The sequence below is a fragment of the Eschrichtius robustus genome, chromosome 16 (assembly GCF_028021215.1).
Source record: "Eschrichtius robustus isolate mEscRob2 chromosome 16, mEscRob2.pri, whole genome shotgun sequence".
Lineage (NCBI taxonomy): Eukaryota > Metazoa > Chordata > Mammalia > Artiodactyla > Eschrichtiidae > Eschrichtius > Eschrichtius robustus.
In genome coordinates this window covers 83,711,187-83,729,669 of record NC_090839.1, presented here as the reverse complement: position 1 = coordinate 83,729,669, position 18,483 = coordinate 83,711,187, and the positions used below count along the sequence as shown (strand labels likewise).

General features: G+C 53.0%; 1 protein-coding gene across 5 annotated transcripts in view; it reads right to left on the bottom strand.

The window, feature by feature from the left end:
- The window catches only part of MLXIPL (MLX interacting protein like), a 54,799-nt gene that overhangs the window by 14,414 nt on the left and 21,902 nt on the right, over nt 1–18,483 (bottom strand). For 4 of the 5 annotated variants that reach the window (XM_068566193.1, XM_068566194.1, XM_068566195.1 and 1 more), the window contains exon 1: nt 3,551–3,851. The exons of the other annotated variant lie outside the window; for it this stretch is intronic. In XM_068566193.1, the coding sequence (XP_068422294.1) occupies nt 3,551–3,849 (299 nt within the window). In that variant the 5' untranslated portion in view covers nt 3,850–3,851. Of the gene's footprint in view, nt 1–3,550; nt 3,852–18,483 lie in introns of those variants that run through there. 5 annotated transcript variants of the gene reach the window in all.

The window sequence follows — 18,483 nt, the reverse complement described above, 5'->3', positions numbered from 1 at the left end:
ATGCCCATTGGCCTCACAGGCGTCTATCTCATAGGCTGGCTAAGGAGGGTTTTCGCCTGTTTCTTACTTAAGGAAACTGAGGGTCAAGAAACGAAGGGGACATGCCCAAGGTCACATGACATGATGGAGACTCACTCAGGACATGTGGCTTTTTCTCCATCAGTCTCACTGGCCCCCTTAGGCCTAGGGGATGGGTAAGGTTTGTCTGAGTAGAGACAGAGCCTCTTCACCAGAGGCAGCCTCCAAGCAGCCAGCCACTGCCTTTTCACTGCCCTTCTGGTGTCTGCCCAGCCCAGAATCCCAGGATGGCAATCTGGACTGACCTGGAAGGTGCGCCCCTTCCCAGGGGTGTGCGCAAGACAATAGCCACCAGGGCCCGCCCAAAGGAAGGCAGCTAGGATGGTGGAGTGATGGGCAGGGGGCACCTTGACCCTAACCCTGACCCTGACTCTAACCCTAGTAGTCAATCAAATCCATGAGACGGAAGGGCTCTACCAGGTGAGGGGCTTGACTCTCAGGGTCCTGTTGGGCACAGGCCAAGTCTGCCACCCCCGGGGAGCTGACCTAGGAGGCCAAGATGTTCAGGGTCTTAGACCCCTGCTGGTCCCTCCCTCTTCCCTCCCCCCTCGCTCCTCATGGTTCACAAGCTGGGGTTATGCGTGAGTCCCCTCTGGCCCAGCTTCTCCAACCCTTGCTCACATGGAAGGCTGAGGCCCCAAGGCTTAGTCTTTCAGAATGCCAGGCCTGCTCTCTCCGGGGCCCTCTCCCAGTTCCTGGGGGTGAGGGGCAGGTGGGTGGCAGTCTGGCTCCTGCAGCCCCTTGAGTGCATGGGTCACTGGGTCTCCTCTACTCTCTGCTCTCCAAGCTCCTGTGTTTGCTTTGGGGTTGGGGGGGACTGCTACCCCCAGGCACAACAGGCCTCATTACCCAAATAGAGTACATGGCCCAAGCACCCAGGCCCGCTGGCTGGCCCCTTTCCCTCCTAAGTCAGATAAACACCATCTGTCTAGTAGGGAGACATGGAGTAGGGGCACTCTGATACCTCCTGGGCCAGCTTCTTCTGTGGCACCTGGGGGGACTCCTGAGTTTGTTGCCCCAGCCTGTATCCCAGCAACCTCCCAGCCCACTCTGATCACCCAGCACCCTACCCCCAGCCTGCCTGCCCTCCCTCCTCCATTTCCCTGCTGAGGCTACAGCGTTTGTGGCCAGGCAGGGCTGGGGGAGGTGAGACAGTGACATCCACGCCCAGGAGGAAAGAATTTGGTCTGTGCTGGGCCTGTTGGCTGGGAGGGGAGGAGAGGGGCCCAGCCTGGAGCCAAAAGCCTGTGACCAGGGTTCAAGGGATTCTTATTGACCAACAGAAATTCTGGGAATCTTGGGGATGGAATGGGGAAAACTCAGAACACCCCCCCTCCCCCGCCCACACACACACATCTACCTTGTGGAAATTTCCCTGGAAATTTCCTTAGAGTCCTGCTTGCTCCCCCTCACTCCTGAGGCCATTCTTTCCATAGCTAGCCAGCTCTGACCATGAACAAGTGTTTTCTTAGAACTTCCAGAACCTGCCTCCCTGAGGGTTCCACCCGCAGAACCATGGGACACGGGCCCCCTCCCAGTGGAGCAGTCGTCTCTCTGCCCATGCAGCCCTGCTGAGGGTGAAAGCTGGCCAGACATCTGCAGGCTGTCCTCTGGGTCAAGCTGGCCAGTTCTTCCTGGCACCTCTGGACTCCTTGCCTTGCTGTCCCTGCCCATCTCCTTACTCTCTTGGGATACCCTGGCTTCCACAATCCTCTCCCCTCCAAGGAACCCCCACAATTAGGGGTCTTTAAGGGCTAAAACACTGTCCCAGTCTGAGCCTCAGTTTTTTCCTCTATGGGGGAACTCAGAGACTCCTCTGATACCGAGCCACTACCATCCCTGGCACTTAGGACCCCACTGGGGCGGGCCACAGAGGTTGAATATTCTGGGTGTTTAGTGAGAAAGCCCAGCCCTCTCTACCCCAGCTGCCCCTGAATGGGGTCACATCAGCTTCCAGTCAGCCTCCTAGTGTGGGCGGTTCTTGGAGTGTGCTCTGCCCCCTGCCTTGCCATTTCCCCTGAACCTCCTCCCCTTTTGGTCACTGTGGTCTGGGATAGGGGCGTGAGCTAGTCCAGGCAGAGCAGTGTGTAATGTAAAGCAGAAAGCTTAAGTTGGGACTGGATGGGAAAAGGGGGACCCTGGGGGAGCCTGGGGAGCAGGGGTGCCCGAATCTGGTGTACCATGACCTTAGATGCCCTGTCCCAGGAGGTCCCCTGATGTCCGAGGAGGGGAGGGAGGAAAGGGACGGGAATTTGAACTTTCCACACAGGTCTGGTGCTCTGGATGATCAGATTGCAACACGACCTGGGCCCGGGGCCAGAGCCTGTGGGCCAAGGTTACAAAGCATCCAGCCAATGGAGTCGAGGCTGGGCGCCACAGTGGGGGGTGGGCAACACTCCCCAGCAATCCCCACCCCAGCTCTCGATCCCAGTCAGAGCAAGTGCAGGTCTGTGGCCAGCGGTTCTCAGAAGAGGAGGAGGCGCCGCAGAGGAAGAGGAATATTTACACAGAGAAAAGATCAAGGCTGGCCGATCCCCCTTTCTCCCCTACGGTTCTCGGTTGATAATTTATCCTGGTCCCTCCGCTCCGGGGAACTTTACTCTCCGGGGCACTGAGCCAGGACCCCGGTTCGCGCCCTCCCCTGGGACACAGGCGTGGAGCTGGGGCCGGGCGCGGCCGGCGTGCTCTGCGACGCGCCAAGCAGGGGTCCCAGGCAACATGAGGCGCTCAGCCTCGCGTGGCGGCCCGGGTGGGCGAGGCCGGGCCTCCCGGGGACCAGCCCCGCGCGGCCTGCAACACCCCCTGCCGGACCACGGCTGGGGAACTAAGAGCTGCGCCCCTCTGGGCCGGCCGGGGCACCCTCCTCCCGCCACCCTCGACCTAGCAGGTCAAGAACAGGTGTCCCGGCAATTGAGGGGTGCAGGGTGGACGAGAGACCGGGTTTCAGTCGACGTTGGCTATGAATTGGGACAACCATGGGCGCGAGGTGTATCGCGAGGCTGCAAGAATAGAGCGGGCCTGGGCGGGGGCTGCCGCGTTGGGAGCGGAAGGCTGCAGGTTGTCCGGTGGAGTGGCCCCCGGAGTGGAGGGTGGGGATGTTAGGATGGCCTAGGGTCCTGGGAGCGCAAGGGATGCCCTGAGGGCATTCTTTGGGGGCAGAGGGGTCGGGACGGGGGAGAGAGGCCCGCGGTGGGCCTACAGAGGTCGAGGTGGAGAGCAGGAGATCCCAGCCTTAGGGAAGGGGTCTTGGTGGTGAGGAATGGGAACCAGGAGGCGCGCAAGCATGTCGGGGCCAGTGGGCTGGGCCAGGGTCAGAGGACGCTCCGGGCTGGGGAGAGGAGGGTATCCAGGATGTGGCTGGAGTCTCTGAGAGCAGCCGGGACCAAGGCTGGGGGCCGGGTGGGGTGTCCGGGGCCCCAGCGCGCGATCCCGCCATGGAGGGCCGAGGCCGTCGGCCCCGAAGCCCCCTCACCTGTAGGCCAGGCTCATGCACTCGAAGAGGCGGGTGAGTGTGGGGTCGATGCTGCGCGGCCCGAAGTCGGCGAGCCCCAGGGGCCCCTCCTGGTCGCGCCGCCGGGTCAGCGAGTCGCTGTGCGGCGATGACACCATGAAGTGACCGCTGTGGATGACCTGCGAGCGGAGTAGCCCGCCTGCGCTGCGCCGGGTACTTGGGTCCTCCGAGTCTGTGTCTGAGTCCGAATCCGGGCTGGGGACGACCCGCGGGCCCTGCAAGCCCGCGACCAGACCCGCCAGCGCTCCGGCCGTGGCCATAGCCGCCGCCGCCTCGCCTGGGGCTAGGTGCAGCTGCCCGCGCAGCCCTTGGGGCCAGGCCGGCTCATTAGCATAGCCCCGCCCTCCAACCCCGATAGGTCGCTCGAGGGGGCGGAGCCTCGTGGCGTGCGGGAGTGGACGGGGCTGGCTTAAATTAGCATAATCAATGTTCCAGGTGTGAGAACGCTGGCCTGGAGCTCCCGCGGGTCTAGAGTTTGGAAGAGGAGGAGGTCCCTATCTCCCCTCCCGTCTTTCCTTAGGGAGAGGGCCCTCCCTAAGTGGCCCTTTTGGGATCCTTGTCACAGTGGATTTCCCTTATGTGCCCGTCTGACTTCTCCCCTGGCCTCCAGGCCCTGAGGCAGAACTGTGTCCTAGAGTATCTGAGCCCCCATGCTGGGCACCCAGGGACTTGGGGAACGCACTGTGGAGGTAGGAGTAGGAAGCAGGGCCTCCTCTCCCTTGGCGCCTCCTAGCTTCAGGGGCCCTGGCTTAAGCAGACACCTGAATTGATCCTGCTCTGCCACTAATTCCATGAATGACCCTGGGCAAGTCTCTGTCTTACTGGGGATCTGTCTCTCTGTAAAATGGGGAATTTGGGGCTTCCCTGGTGGCGCAGTGGTTGAGAATCTGCCTGCCAATGCAGGGGACACGGGTTCGAGCCCTGGTCTGGGAAGATCCCACATGCCGCAGAGCAACTGGGCCCGTGAGCCACAATTACTGAGCCTGCGCGTTTGGAGCCCGTGCTCCGCAACAAGAGAGGCCGCGATAGTGAGAGGCCCGCGCACCGCGATTAAGAGTGGACCCCGCTTGCCGCAACTAGAGAAAGCCCTCGCACAGAAACAAAGACCCAACACAGCCATAAATAAATAAATTTAAAAAAAAAATGGGGAAGTTGAATTCAGTGATTTCTTAGGGTCCTGCAACTTGAACCACCCTTGGTTCTAAGTCCCTGCTATCAGCATTCCAGCTCACCCTCCCATGCTCCTCAGGCCTCGTGTGCCCAGGAGGAAATCTCAGAGTTGTGTTCTGCGGTTCAGAAGACTTTCCCTTGAGCTGGTTCTCAGTAGGGTGGATTATCTCCCTCACCCCTTGCCTTAACCCTCCACAGGCATCTGCACCCCATTTCTGCCCTCCTGAGGGCCTGATAATACCTTTGGAGGCCTAAGCACTGAAAAGACAATCCCTCTGCACATAATTCAAAACAAAACAACACTACAATAAGTAAAAGGAAGTCCAAGATAAACAAGGACCTATCGTATAGCACGGGGAACTATATTCAGTATCTTGTAATGACCTATAATAGAAAAGGATCCGAAAAGAATATATATTATATATATATGAAAAAAATATATATATAAAGAATATATATATAAAAAATGGAATCACTTAGCTGTACACCTAACAAACTAACACAACACTGTAAATCAACTATACTTCAATTAAAAAGAAATGACACAAAAAATACAAAACAGTTACCCAAATGAATTTTGAAAAAAAATAAACTCACTTATCTGAATAAAAAAAGGAAGTCCACAAATTCTAATTTCTCCCATGATGACATCTTCAATTTTAAAAATACGTATATCAATTACTAAATTTTAAAAAGTGTTCTGGGACTTCCCTGGTGGTGCAGTGGTTAAGAATCCGCCTGCCAATGCAGGGGACATGGGTTCAATCCCTGCTCCGGGAAGATCCCACATGCGGCGGAGCAACTAAGCCCGTGTGTCACAACTACTGAGCCTGCACTCTAGAGCCCACGAGCCACAACTACTGAGCCCACGCGCCACAACTAGTGAAGCCCGCGCGCCTAGAGCCCGTGCTCCACAACAAAAGAAGCCACTGCAATGAGAAGCCTGCGCACTGCAATGAAGAGTAGCTCCCGCTCGCCGCAACTAGAGAAAGCCTGTGCACAGCAACGAAGATCCAACGCAGCCAATAAATAAATAAATAAATAAATAAATAAATAAATAAATAAATAAATAAATAAATAAGTGTTCTAAATGCCTCAACCTTCCTGAGGCCTTGAATGTGTGCTTCATTCACTTTGTCTAGCATCCCCCAACCTATCTGTATGGCCATTTAAGGGAGTATGTATTCCTCATTCCAGGCACTGTGTCCAACACTTTTGAACCATCATCTCTGTATGCTACTGAAGTAAGTGTTGTTAGTTTCATATTACAGTTGAAGAGTCAGGCTCAGAGAGGGGAAGCAGTTGCTCAAGGTCCCCAGCTGAGAAAAGGCAGAGCCAGATCTGACTTGGAAGTCCTGGTTCCTACACCTATGAGGCTGCCACTCTCCACGGACCGAGGGCATAGCCAGTTCAGAGTGTCCTTGCCCAGATGACAGTGCAGACTTGCGTGCGCTAGCCCAGGTCACCCCTTCGCTCCTTTCCCATTTGGCCTGTATCACCCAGTGTTTATAACCTCTCGCTACAGACAAGTCTTTTTCACAGCTGTGGAGATGTAGGATGGGGTCTTGACTGGGGTGTGAAGACGTGGCCGTCCCAGAGGTCCTGCCTGACACCAAACCCTCCCTGTCTCCCAGCCTTAGTTCTCAGGATTGCTCCCCCAGACTGCCCTTCGACATCAGGAAAGCTTACCCATCCTAGATGGACCCTAGATGCCACTTCCTCCTCTGGCATCTTGTTCAGATACAACTGTAATTTCATTCTGCCCTGCGTTCACATGCACTTACCTCTCTTCCCACTAGATGGCAAATTCCCTGAAAGCAAGAATCACATCTTACTTCTCTCAATGGACCATCCTCCTCTCAAGTGCAAATGGGTATTTGTTGAATGAATGAGTTTATATTATATCTACTAAGTGTGCTCTACCTATCCATCTGTCTATCTGTCTGTCTATCTATCTATCCATCTATCCATCCATCCATCCACATACACACACATAGATAACATTTATTAAGTGCACATTATGTGCCTGTCCCAGTGCTAGGTATTTCACTTTTGCGAAAGTTAAAACATAAAGAAAAGCAAAGATTTGGTACTCTTAATATCCATAGAGATGGAAAGTAGATTAGCAGCTGACAGGGGTTGAGACTAGCTGGGTGTGGGAAAATGAGTAATGATTACAAGGGGTATGGGGTTTCTTTTTGGGGTGATGAAAATGTTCTAGAATTACATAGTGGTGATGTTTGCACAACTTTGTGAAATACTAAAAGCCAGTGAAAAGGGGTAAATTTGATAATAAGTATATTATATCTCAGTAAAAAAAACTAGGCATTTAATATATTATTTCACTTATATTTCACTGATAATCCTCCCCGTGTGTGTGTGCGGGTGTGTTCGTATTTTTATTGCCACTTTACGGAAGGGGAAACTGAGGAAGGGAAGTGATTCAGAGGGTTGTTGTGAGAATTAACTATAAATAGTTAATGTTTATGGAGTCTAACTTACTCAGTCTAGGTAATCTTCCTAACAGCCCCATGACTTTCAACCCATTTTGTAGACAAGGAAACAGGCTTTGCTGAAGGTCACAAGGTAAAAAGAGAATGGGAGGGACTTCCCTGATGGTTTAGTGGTTAAGACGCCGCACTTCCACTGCAGGGGAACTCGGGTTCGATCCTTGGTCAGGGAACTAAGATCTCACATGCCACGTGGTACGGCCAAAAAACATAAATAAATAAAATAAAAATTTAAAAAAAGAGAATGGGATTCAAACCCAGGCAATCTGATGGAAGCCTGCCTTACAAATACCTACGTTCTCAAATTAAAAGGACTAGCAATTGTTTGTGAGGATGTGGTGTGCACAGAACCCCATCCACTGCCACCACCGCTGTGTGACTTGGCACAATCATTTTGGAAAACTATCTGTCACTATCTACCAGAGCTGAACATCCATGTACCTTATGACCCAGCAGTTCCACAGAAACGTGCACGTATGTGCACCAAAAGACACGTACAAGAGTATTCAGAGCAGCATTATTCTTATTAGCTCAATATTGGAAACAACTCAAATGTTTATCAACAGGCGAACGGATAAATATATCACAGCACAGACGCACTACGGAATCTTAACACAGCAATGAGACGAACACTCTACCACCAGATGCAACCATATGGATGAATTTCACTGACAGTCTGTTGAGCAAAAGCAGCCTGACATGGAAGTGTGGATGCTGTAAGGCTTCATTTGTATAAAGCTCCAAAACGGGCTAATCTCTGGTGTTAGGCTGTGTTTTAGCCTTGGGATGACTAGAAGGGATCAAGAAGGGGCTGCTAACATTTTGTCTCTTTATCTGGGTTCAGGTAACAGGTGTGTTCACTGTGAGTATTCACTGAGCTGGATACTTATGATGTGTACACTTTCTATATGGACGTAGACTTACAAGTTTTTTAAAAGAGAGACTCAGTTTGCATGTGCACATGCAGCCTCACAGAAGCCTGCCTTGGCTGGGGGTGCATCGGGCATCTAGGAGGTGGGGAGAGCGACGGTGCATCAGGCCCAGAGGAGGAATTGGCAGGGGGAGAGATCGTTGAGTGAGTTGAGGGAATAGAGGATGGAGAGGTAGATGAGAGTGAGAAAGAGGAGTCTTAGCTGTGTGTCTAACCGGCGGCAAGTTGGGAAGTCATTTCCCCAGTCTGGGTCTCAGTTTCTGTATCTGAAAAATGGATGAACAAACCATGAAGAGAAAATTGATAAATATGACTACATCAAAGAGGAAGTTGGACTGGATGAGTTTTCATATCAGAAGCACCCAGTTCTATCAAAAAATACGGGTCTCATCCTATGAGGAAAGAAAAAAGTCACTTCTCTTTGCAAAAAGTACACTTCATGCTTATAGACCTTCTGCTTCTATATTTACGTATAGTGATATTACAAGTAGTGTCATATTGTTCATACATTTTTTTTTTCGGCGACATTGGGTCTTCCTTGCTGCGCGCAGGCTTTCTCTAGTTGCGGTGAGAGGGGGCTACTCTTCGTTGTGGTGCGCAGGTTTCTCACAGTGGTGGCTTCTCTTGTTGCGGAGCACGGGCTCTAGGTGCGCGGGCTTCAGTAGTTGCGGCACGTGGGCTCAGTAGCTGTGGCACATGGGCTTAGTTGCTCCGCGGCATGCGGGATCTTCCCGGACCAGGGCTCGAACACATGTCCCCTGCATTGGCAGGTGGATTCTTAACCACTGCACCACCAGGGAAGTCCCAGTTCATACATTTTTTTTTCATAAATTTATTTATTTATTTTTGGCTGCATTGGGTCTTCATTGCTGTGTGCAGGCTTTCTCTAGTTGCGGCGAGCAGGGGCTACTCTTCGTTGCAGTGGGCAGGCTTCTCATTGCAGTGGCTTCTCTTGCTGTGGAGCACAGGCTCTAGGCGCGCGGACTTCAGTAGTTGTGGCACGTGGGCTCAGTAGTTGTGGCTCGTGGGATCTAGAGTGCAGGCTCAGTAGTTGTGGTGCACGGGCTTAGTTGCTCCGCGGCATGTGGGATCCTCCTGGACCAGGGTTCAAACCCCCATCCCCTGCATTGGCAGGCGGATTCTTAACCACTGCACCACCAGGGAAGCCCCATACATTTTTTTTTTTTTTATAATTGATATACCCTGTATTACATTTAATTTTTATTTATTTATTTATTTATTTATGGCTGTGTTGAGTCTTCGTTTCTGTGCGAGGGCTTTCTCTAGTTGCGGCAAGCGGGGGCCACTCTTCATCGCGGTGCGCGGGCCTCTCACTATTGCAGCCTCTCTTGTTGCGGAGCACAGGCTCCAGATGCGCAGGCTCAGTAAATGTGGCTCACGGGCCCAGCTGCTCCGCAGCATGTGGGATCTTCCCAGACCAGGGCTCGAACCCGTGTGCCATGCATTGGCAGGCAGATTCTCAACCACTGCGTCACCAGGGAAGCCCCCCATACATTTTTAAATTATGAAAATACCAAGTGAAAAAATAATCCTAAGTAGACTACCTCTGATCTGGATCGAGAACCACTTGTCTTTGTGCTCTGAGACTGTGAGAGTGGAGGAGGAGGGAAAGGAGGAGGAGGAGCAGAGGAGGAAACACATCAGAGTATATATCAAGTGAGTATCCAGCTATCTGCCCACCCATCCATTCATCTACCTGGGCATGTATCTATGCATCTGGTCATTTACCTATCTGTCTATCCATCCCCTGATAGTCAGACTGTCCACCTATCCACCCATTCATCTATCTGTCTATCCATTCCTAATCTGTCAATCCATCCATCCATCTCTTTATCCATCCATCCAGCTCCTACTGGTCAATCTATCTGCCCATCCGTCCTTCCATCTATACATCTACCTAAGTTTCTCTCTCTTCATCCATCCCCCTACCCAAATACCCACTCACCTGCCCATCCAGCACACATATGAACTGGCTGCGGGTATCAGGCCCTCAGTTAAGCCAGGGGTAGGGGGGTGGGGGGATGCTCAGAGACTTATAACCTGCATCCTGCCTCCAAGCAACTCAGCATGGAGAGTGAGTCATGCCCACCAGCAACTCAGAGAGGGGCAGAAATAGTGCCTGGGACTATTTCGAGGCTTACCTCAAGCACATCCTCTTCTAGAGAGCCTTCCCTGTCCTCCAGGCTGTGAGTCAGGGAAGGCTGTCTAGATGAAGGTGTGCTTGAGGTGGGCCTCAAAAGACAAAGTGGGAAGCAGACACACAGAGAAGGGAGAAGGTGTTATGGGAGGGAACAGCAGGGGCAAAAGCAGGGCTGGGGAGCCACAGATTGGCAGGCCTGGGGAGAGCAGGGAGCCAGCAGCCCACACAGCTGCTGTGCTCCTGGCAGCCACCTCCCGGTCCTGCCCCTCATCTGGCTCCAGTGTGCACTGAGGCATCTACACCAAAGCGTGCCCCATGGGCCACTGCCAGCTCGCGGATTCCCTTACCAGTTCGTGATAAGAAAAATACATAAATTGCGAGCAAGTGTTTAGAAACATTTATATTGATTTAATGGAGTAATCTGATAGTTGAATGTAATAAGAAGCTGAGCTTATAATTTGTCTATTATTTTCAATTTAATTTTTATAGTAATTCGTTTTCTATTCTTTTTTGCATACTTATGCATCCATGGTAGATTGAAAATAAAAATGAGCCCTTTGCCCGTCTGTATGGACTGCAGGCACTTAGAGAAGCTCTGGTAGATGGCACAGCCTACACCCATGTACCCTTTGCCGAAGTGACCTCAAGGTCATTATCACATTTCCCTGAGAGCGGGGCAAGGCGAGGACTATCGGCCCCATTTTATAGCATGACTGGCCCAGGTTCTCACAGAGTAGGTGGCAGGGCTGAGATTTGAACCCAGGGCTGACACGACATCAGGCAGCTTCCCATGAGCTCTTGCTCCAGGGTAGGCTGAGTTGGGGGATGGGCCCAGGAGAGGAAGGGGAAGCACCTGGAGAAAGAACAGTCCAGAGCCTGTCCCAGGGTGTCAGTGGGTGCTCAGGGCACTGAGGGGGAGGACAGGAAGACTTCCCGAGGAGAGCGGCCCGAGCGTCAGCCTGGGCTTCCCCATGTGGTCCCAGAAGAACCAGGCCAGGCCCCAGCATCTCTGGGAACGTGCGGAGGGGCTAGTGCCAGGCCCGGCCCACTTCAATCCCTCTCCAGCTCCTTCCCTCCTCTTCTCCTTCTGCATCCACCCCCCCATCAGCCACCCTGTGGGATCCCTGAGGCTAGGGCTTCTGCCCATCCCTCTTGTGCCCAAAGCCCAAAGTTCAGCCAACAAAACGGGTCTCTGCCTGGCCCTTGGCAGGAGCCACTGCACTTTCAGACACATCCTCTCCTCTTGTCCTGGGGGAGACTAGAAAAACAGGGATTATGATTACTCCTCACTTATGAGCTTGAGGTCACAAGGCTCTAATTCCTGACCCTGTACTTTTTGACTAGTATGGTTGAACAGTAGAGAGCCATTCCCTTAGGGCCCTGGGGTGAAGCCCATAGTGGGGCAGGGAGTGGGTGGCTGGTGTGTAGTGCCAGCTGGGGAGGAAGAAAACAGCGGCCTGTGGCATAACTGGAGGGGTTATCTGCCCAGAAACTTTTTTTTTTTTTCGGCCTCGGCTCGAAGCTTGTGGAATCTTAGTTCCCCGACCAGGGACTGAACCTGAGCCTTTGGCAGTGAGAGCGCCAGGGAACTCCCTGCCCAGAAACTTCTTATCCAGCACTGTGGCTGCTTCCTGGGCAGCCTGAGAACCCCTATCCCAGGCCAGGAAGAGGCAGGAATAACATGGGCCAGGTCAGGCTTTTTTCCTATTCTGTTGGTGGACCAGTAACATGGGACTATATTTTTGCAGGACCATTTGGCCAAATCTATTACACCAAAAATGTTGGTACTCTTTTTTTTTTTTTTTTTTTTTTAATTTTATTTATTTATTTATTTATGGCTGTGTTGGGTCTTCGTTTCTGTGCGAGGGCTTTCTCTAGTTGCGGCAAGTGGGGGCCACTCTTCATCACGGTGCGCGGGCCTCTCACTGTCGCGGCCTCTCCCGTTGCGAAGCACAGGCTCTAGACGCGCAGGCTCAGTAATTGTGGTTCACGGGCCTAGTTGCTCTGCGGCATGTGGGATCTTCCCAGACCAGGGCTCGAAACCGTGTCCCCTGCATTGGCAGACAGATTCTCAACCACTGTGCCACCAGGGAAGCCCTGTTGGTACTCTTTGACCCACCAAATTCAACTGCAGGAATCTGTCCTATAAAAATATCTTCATAAGCGTGCAAAGATGTACCAGGATGTTCCTTGCAGCACTGTTTATAATACTGAGAAACAGGAGAATGGTTGAATAAATTTTGATAAGTCCCTACAGTGGAATACTGTGTAGCTGTTAACAAGCTCATCTGTAAAATAGTGATAATAGGATTTGTCTCTCATAGTTTTTAACGGGGATTAAGTGAATTAATACCTGCAAAGTGCTTCCATAGTAATGCTAGCTGTCATCATTGTTACAGCTGTAGAAATAGGAAAAAATCACTAAGACGCAAAGCTGATTAAAAAAGAAACTTATAAAACAATAGGTGAAGTGTGATCCCATGTGAGTAAATTAATAATAGTAAACACACATATGAAAAAAGAAGAAAAGCCTGGACATACAGGCACCAAACTATGACACTGGTAGTCTTTGGGGGGTGGGTAACAGAGACATTTACTTTATAAGTTTCTATAAATTTTAAAGTTGGGTAATACCTGTGTATTGCTTTTGAAACCAGGGGAGAAAATCCTCCAAAAAAGTAAAGAAAACAAGAGGAGTAGAAGATGGTATGGGAACCCCTCCCCTCTTTTTGAGGACGCCGAAGTCCAGAGATCAAAGCTGCCTAAACAACAGGAAAGACTCCCTGTTTGGCTGATCAGACACTGGGGGAGGTCGGGGCACAGCTTCCTACCCCAGCTTGTCTGACATTTTATTCTCATTCTGCAGGGCCCAAGGACCCCATGGGGACACCTTCTCTTCAGGGCATAAGGCCCAGGAGGCTGGCTCATCAGGGAGGCTGGGTCATCTCAGGCAAGCCATTTGCCCTCTCTGGGCCTCAGCTGCCCTCCCTGTAACATGGGCAGAAGCAGCCCAGCCTCTTGTGTGCTGTGAACAGCTAGGGGAGAAGAATGTGCCACTGGCATCACAGCAGAGCAAAGGATGGGGGCCAGCCTGGAGTTGGTGTTTCACCAAGAGTCTGTGGTCTGTAAAAATGCCAATGGCTGCCATTTGCCAGTGGGCAGTTTTTACTCACAACACTGCTGACACCAAATGCGTGATGTCTTTTCCAACACCACTTCTCCAATTCGCCAGTACCAGCTGGGTGTCCTCCAATTCAATTCAGTTCTGACACTGTCTACCTGGAGTTAGCAACAGATCCCATAAACTAAGGGCTCGGTCCCACAAGCCTGCCTCCACTTCAGACACCAATCACAAGTCCAGGTTGTCACCTGTACTTTTGACCAACCAGCTATAAATCAGGAGATCCTGTGATCCCTGGCTGAGGTTCCATAATTTGCTAGAAAGGCTCACAGAACTCAGGAAATCTCTTCACTTAACACTTTCCAGTTTAGCATAAAGGAGACAACTCAGGAAAGCCGAATGGCAGAAACGCATAGGGCAAGGCACGGGAGCAGAGAGTGCACGGAGCTCCCATGCCTCTCCTGGTGCTCACGCTCCCAGCACCTCCATGTGTTCACCAACCCAGAAGCTCTCCGAACGCCTTCATTTAGGGGTTTTTATGGAGGTTTCATTACATATGCACGATCGATTAAATCATTAGCCCTTGGTGACTGCACTCAATCTCCAGCCATCTCCCCTCCCCAGAGATGGGGAGTGGGGCTGAAAGTTCCAACCCTCTAATCATGCCTTGATCTTCCTAGTGACCAGCTCAAAACTATCTAGGGGGCCACCAGTCATCTCATTAGCATACAAAAGACACTTATCACTCTGAAGATTCCATGGGTTTTAGGAGCTGTGTGCTAGGAACCAGAGACAAAAACTAGGTATGTATGTTTCCCATTGTACCACAACCGGGCCTCCCAGTGGCCTGCCAGGCCCTGAACATTGGTTGTCGTGTCTAATCAACCCACCCAAACACCTGTCACATAGGGCTGATGGTCCCCAGTTTACAGAACACACCCAGCTCAGGGAGTTGTTTGTTTACATGTGTTAGAGAGAGTAGGACAGTCATTCCAGGTCATACAGTTAATGAGTAGTGTAGCCTGGATTTGAACCCAGGTGTGTCCGATGGCAGAGCCCAAGTGTGTCCTTCCACTGGGCTGCTCAGAGGCACTAAAGGATGACCTGACCGCCCCTAAATATCAAGTATCAGATAAGCCCACCCAAGACGGAGCTGAAGTGCAGGCGCCAGGGTGGAAGGGGCAGCTGGCACATAGTAGGTGCTTTGTGAATACTTGCTGAGTCAACAAAGGACTGGCAAGTCCTTCTCCCTATGCTCTCCAGGAGGGGGTGTGAGGATTAGGGTCTCATCAGCTGCTCAAGACTCATATCCACGACCTAGAAGTTTGTAAGTTGGAGAGGGCTGCAGACCACGTGTCCACAGACCACATGTTACGCAGAGGGAAAGTGGGGCTTGATTTGGCTCAGGGGCTGTCTCAGACCACCAGCATGTCATGTCAGTGACCACGCCAGGCCTCCTGCCTCCCAGCTCTGGGCCCTCCAAGCTGCACCATCGGAGTCTCACGAGAGCAGGCCAGGAGAGGTAGAACAGGGCCTACTGTGTTAGTCAACCCATTCTACAGAGGAGGAAACAGAGGGCCGGCAAGCAGGTGCACCTGGCAGTGCAGCCTCCTTCTTTGTGCATTTCTGGCCACCTCTGCGTGTCGAGGTGGGGTGTGGGTGTGGTTGCCCAGAGTCAGTCCCCGGAGAGTAGAATGGGGGTGCCTTGGAGGGGTGGAATGATTGTCAAGGCCAGGACCTCCCTGGCTGCTCAGACCCCTGCCTGCCTGAGAAATGTCAGGGTCAGACGATGCCCAGGCCGTCCAGGGCTCCCTGGCACAAAGGCGTGTACTGTAGTGCTCAAACCTGCCCCTGTTCTGTGACTTTGGGGTCCTCTCTGAGTGCGACCCCCATACAAGGAGGGAATGGTATAATGGGCTTTGAGCACTGGTTTCTCATCTTTTTTTATTTTTTTTTAGTAGATTTATTTTATTTATTTATTTTTGGCTGCGTTGGGTCTTCGTTGCTGTGCGTGGGCTTTCTCTAGTTGCAGCAAGCGGGGGCTACTCTTCGTTGTGGTGCGTGGGCTTCTCACTGCGGTAGCTTCTCTTGTTGTGGAGCACAGGCTCTAGGCGCACGGGCTTCAGTAGTTGTGGCACAAGGGCTCAGTAGTTGTGGCTCACGGGCTCTAGAGTGTAGGCTCAGTAGTTGTGGCACACGGGCTTAGTTGCTCCACACATGTGGGATCTTCCTGGACCAGGGCTCGAACCCGTGTCCTCTGCATTGGCAGGTGGATTCTTAACCACTGTGCCACCAGGGAAGCCCCTGGTTTCTCATCTTTAAAATGGGTGTGGTGATATGATGTAATATTTACTTTAGGGGGTTGTGAAGATTAAATGAAATACGTGAATGATGGCCAGTGGTTGGCACATGGTAAGTGTGGGTTTCCTTCTTCCTTCTCTCCCTGCCTCTCCCACCCCTGCCCTCTCTTTTTTTCCTTCCTTCCTAGCCAACAGCTCTGGGTATGGTGTTAGAGAAAGAACCAGGTGCTTCAGGATACAGACAATGAGGGGACAACCTCTACCAGGGGACTCAGGGATGGAAAAAGCCTTCTCAAACCAGCTGTGGGCGGGCGACAGTCAGCTCGGCCCTGCCCAGAATCCCCAGGCCTCCTCAGTGCTGGAAGCTCTGGGAGTCATACCAACTGTGGTCCCACACCAGCCTCATCAGGGCTTCAGACTCCTGGACTGACATGGAAAGGGGGTCCCAGGGAGGCACATCTCTCTCACCCAGAGTCATGCGGCTACTGGGGGCCCCCAGCAGCTGACTGTCACCTGCTCACCCACCTGCCTGCTGACCTCCATAACTCAGGGCCAGCCAGGAGGAGGCGTCACCTATTTATTGGTGCCAGGCCCTGCCCTGGGAATGTTCTGTTCCTTCCTGCTGGGGTCTGTCAGGGTCCCCTACACAAGGTCAGCTTAGCCCACCTCACAAAGGAGAGACAAACATGAGCTGCCTTGCCCCTGTATCTCAGGAGCAGGAAAGACAGATGGAGAAATGGATGAGGCGGGCACAGGCCATGAGGACACCCATGAGCACCCATGAATACACCCCCTGTTGTGTGCTGCTCCTTGAATGCAGAGCACACACTCGCCCACAGCTGCTGCCCAACAGTCTGGGTAAGAATGCTTAGGCCCAGGTTACAGATGAGCAGAGTGAGGCCCAGAAGAGGACAGGGTCACCTGGAGGAGAGTCAGAGGCAGCAGTGGGAACAGAAACCAGAGCTTTGGAATCAGGCTGCCTGGGTTTGAACCCAGCCCTGCCATTTCCAGGCTGTGTGACCTTGAGCCAGTGCCTTGACTTTTCTAGGCCTCTGCTTCCTCATCCGTAAAGTGGAGAGAATATCCTCTTCCATCTCAGGTTATCAGGAAGCAGGAAACAGAGACAGAAAAGCCCCCACACAGTGCCTGGCACACAGTAGGTGCGCAGCAAATTTCTGTTCCTCCCCTCACTCCCAGCTAACCCTCTCTTCTCCTTCCCCTGCTTCCGAGCCCAAACCTCTTCTTCAGCCCTGACCAGGCAGCGAGAATTGGCCTAAAGAGGGCCCCTCCCAGCCCGATAGCGCCAACGTAGGTCTCAACCTGCCTTTGTCCACCACAGGGCCAGCAGCGGGGTCAAGGGCAGCCTCAGAGGGAAGACCCTAGGAGGGGAGTCTGAGTGTCTGGACAGGTGAGGTCATGGGAGCCTCCAAAGCATGGCCCCTTCCACTTCCATTCCACTCTGCAGTTTGTCAAAGCTCATTACCATCCACCTCAGCTTACAAAGTCACCCGCACCAGTGTCAGAGGATTTCATTCACAGCGTTCCAAGACCCCACGTGGGGCCCTGACCCCAGCTCTCAGCGGCCCTCTCACCTGAGCCCAGCTTGAGTCCTGATCCCAGCCTGAGCCCTGAGCACGATTCCAAACTGAGCCCAGGTCTAGGGTAGATTGTGTCCTTAGCGGGGTAAGGGGGTAGGGGTGGAGGGGCACAGTCAGAAGAATCATCCTCTCAAGAGACGGAGAATTCTGCTTGTCACAGCTCAGAGCTCCTCCGCTGGACTCTCCCTCCTCCCCCAGAAGCTGTCCCTGCCCTGAGGCTGAGGGGCTGAGCCTCCCTGGGGCGGGCCTGAGCCCAGTGCTTAGCTCCCAGGCCTGAGCGCCCCAGGCCCCTCTTCTGAGGATCTGGCCAGATGCTGAGGAACCTGGGCAAGATGGAGGCCAGGGCTAGATACCTGGCCTCACCTGCCACCTGATCCAACTGACCCTGCCACATCCTCCTCCTTGTGAAGGACCAGAGAGACCTTGTTTGGAGGGGGTTGCCCTGTACCCCAAAGCATCCTGGTGTCCCAGTTTGTTCTGTCCCTGTCTCCATACCAGTGGCCCAGGAACAAGCCTCCCCATGTCACAGAGGGAGAGCCAGGCCCAGAGAAAGGAAGTAACATGCCCGTGGTCACACAGCCAGACACAGACAAGAGCCCGAAGCTCCTAAACCCAGTCCAGGCCTGACTCTGGCTTCCTGGCCCCCCAGGTGGACTCAGGAGACCTGGGGTTGGGGGCAGGGTGGCTGGGAGAAGGCTGGCTGGGAGCGGGCAGGGAGCCCTGGCCTCCCTGAGCCAGACCAGTGGGGATGCCTTTCACCACTTCCCTAGTCCCTACCTCTTGACTAGAAGCCTGGTGACTGGGAATCCACACGGCTTCCCTGCCCCACGGAGACAGCTGGCTTCTTCCTGACCGGCCAGGAGGAGTCTGGGTCCTTGCCCCTGATCCAGGGCCCACTTGGAACCAGCTTCTCTACTGGCACCCACAACTGCTCAGGGCAGGGGGGAATGACAGGGAGGAAGGCCCTCCCTCTTGGCTTCCTGGACCCACACTCGGCTCCATGGAGAGCCCCCTGGACCAAGACTCAATCCCAGCCCAGCCAGTGGGACCGAAGAAGCAGTGGGAGCCTGTGGGCCTCCTGGAAGGGCAGGCAGGATGAACTC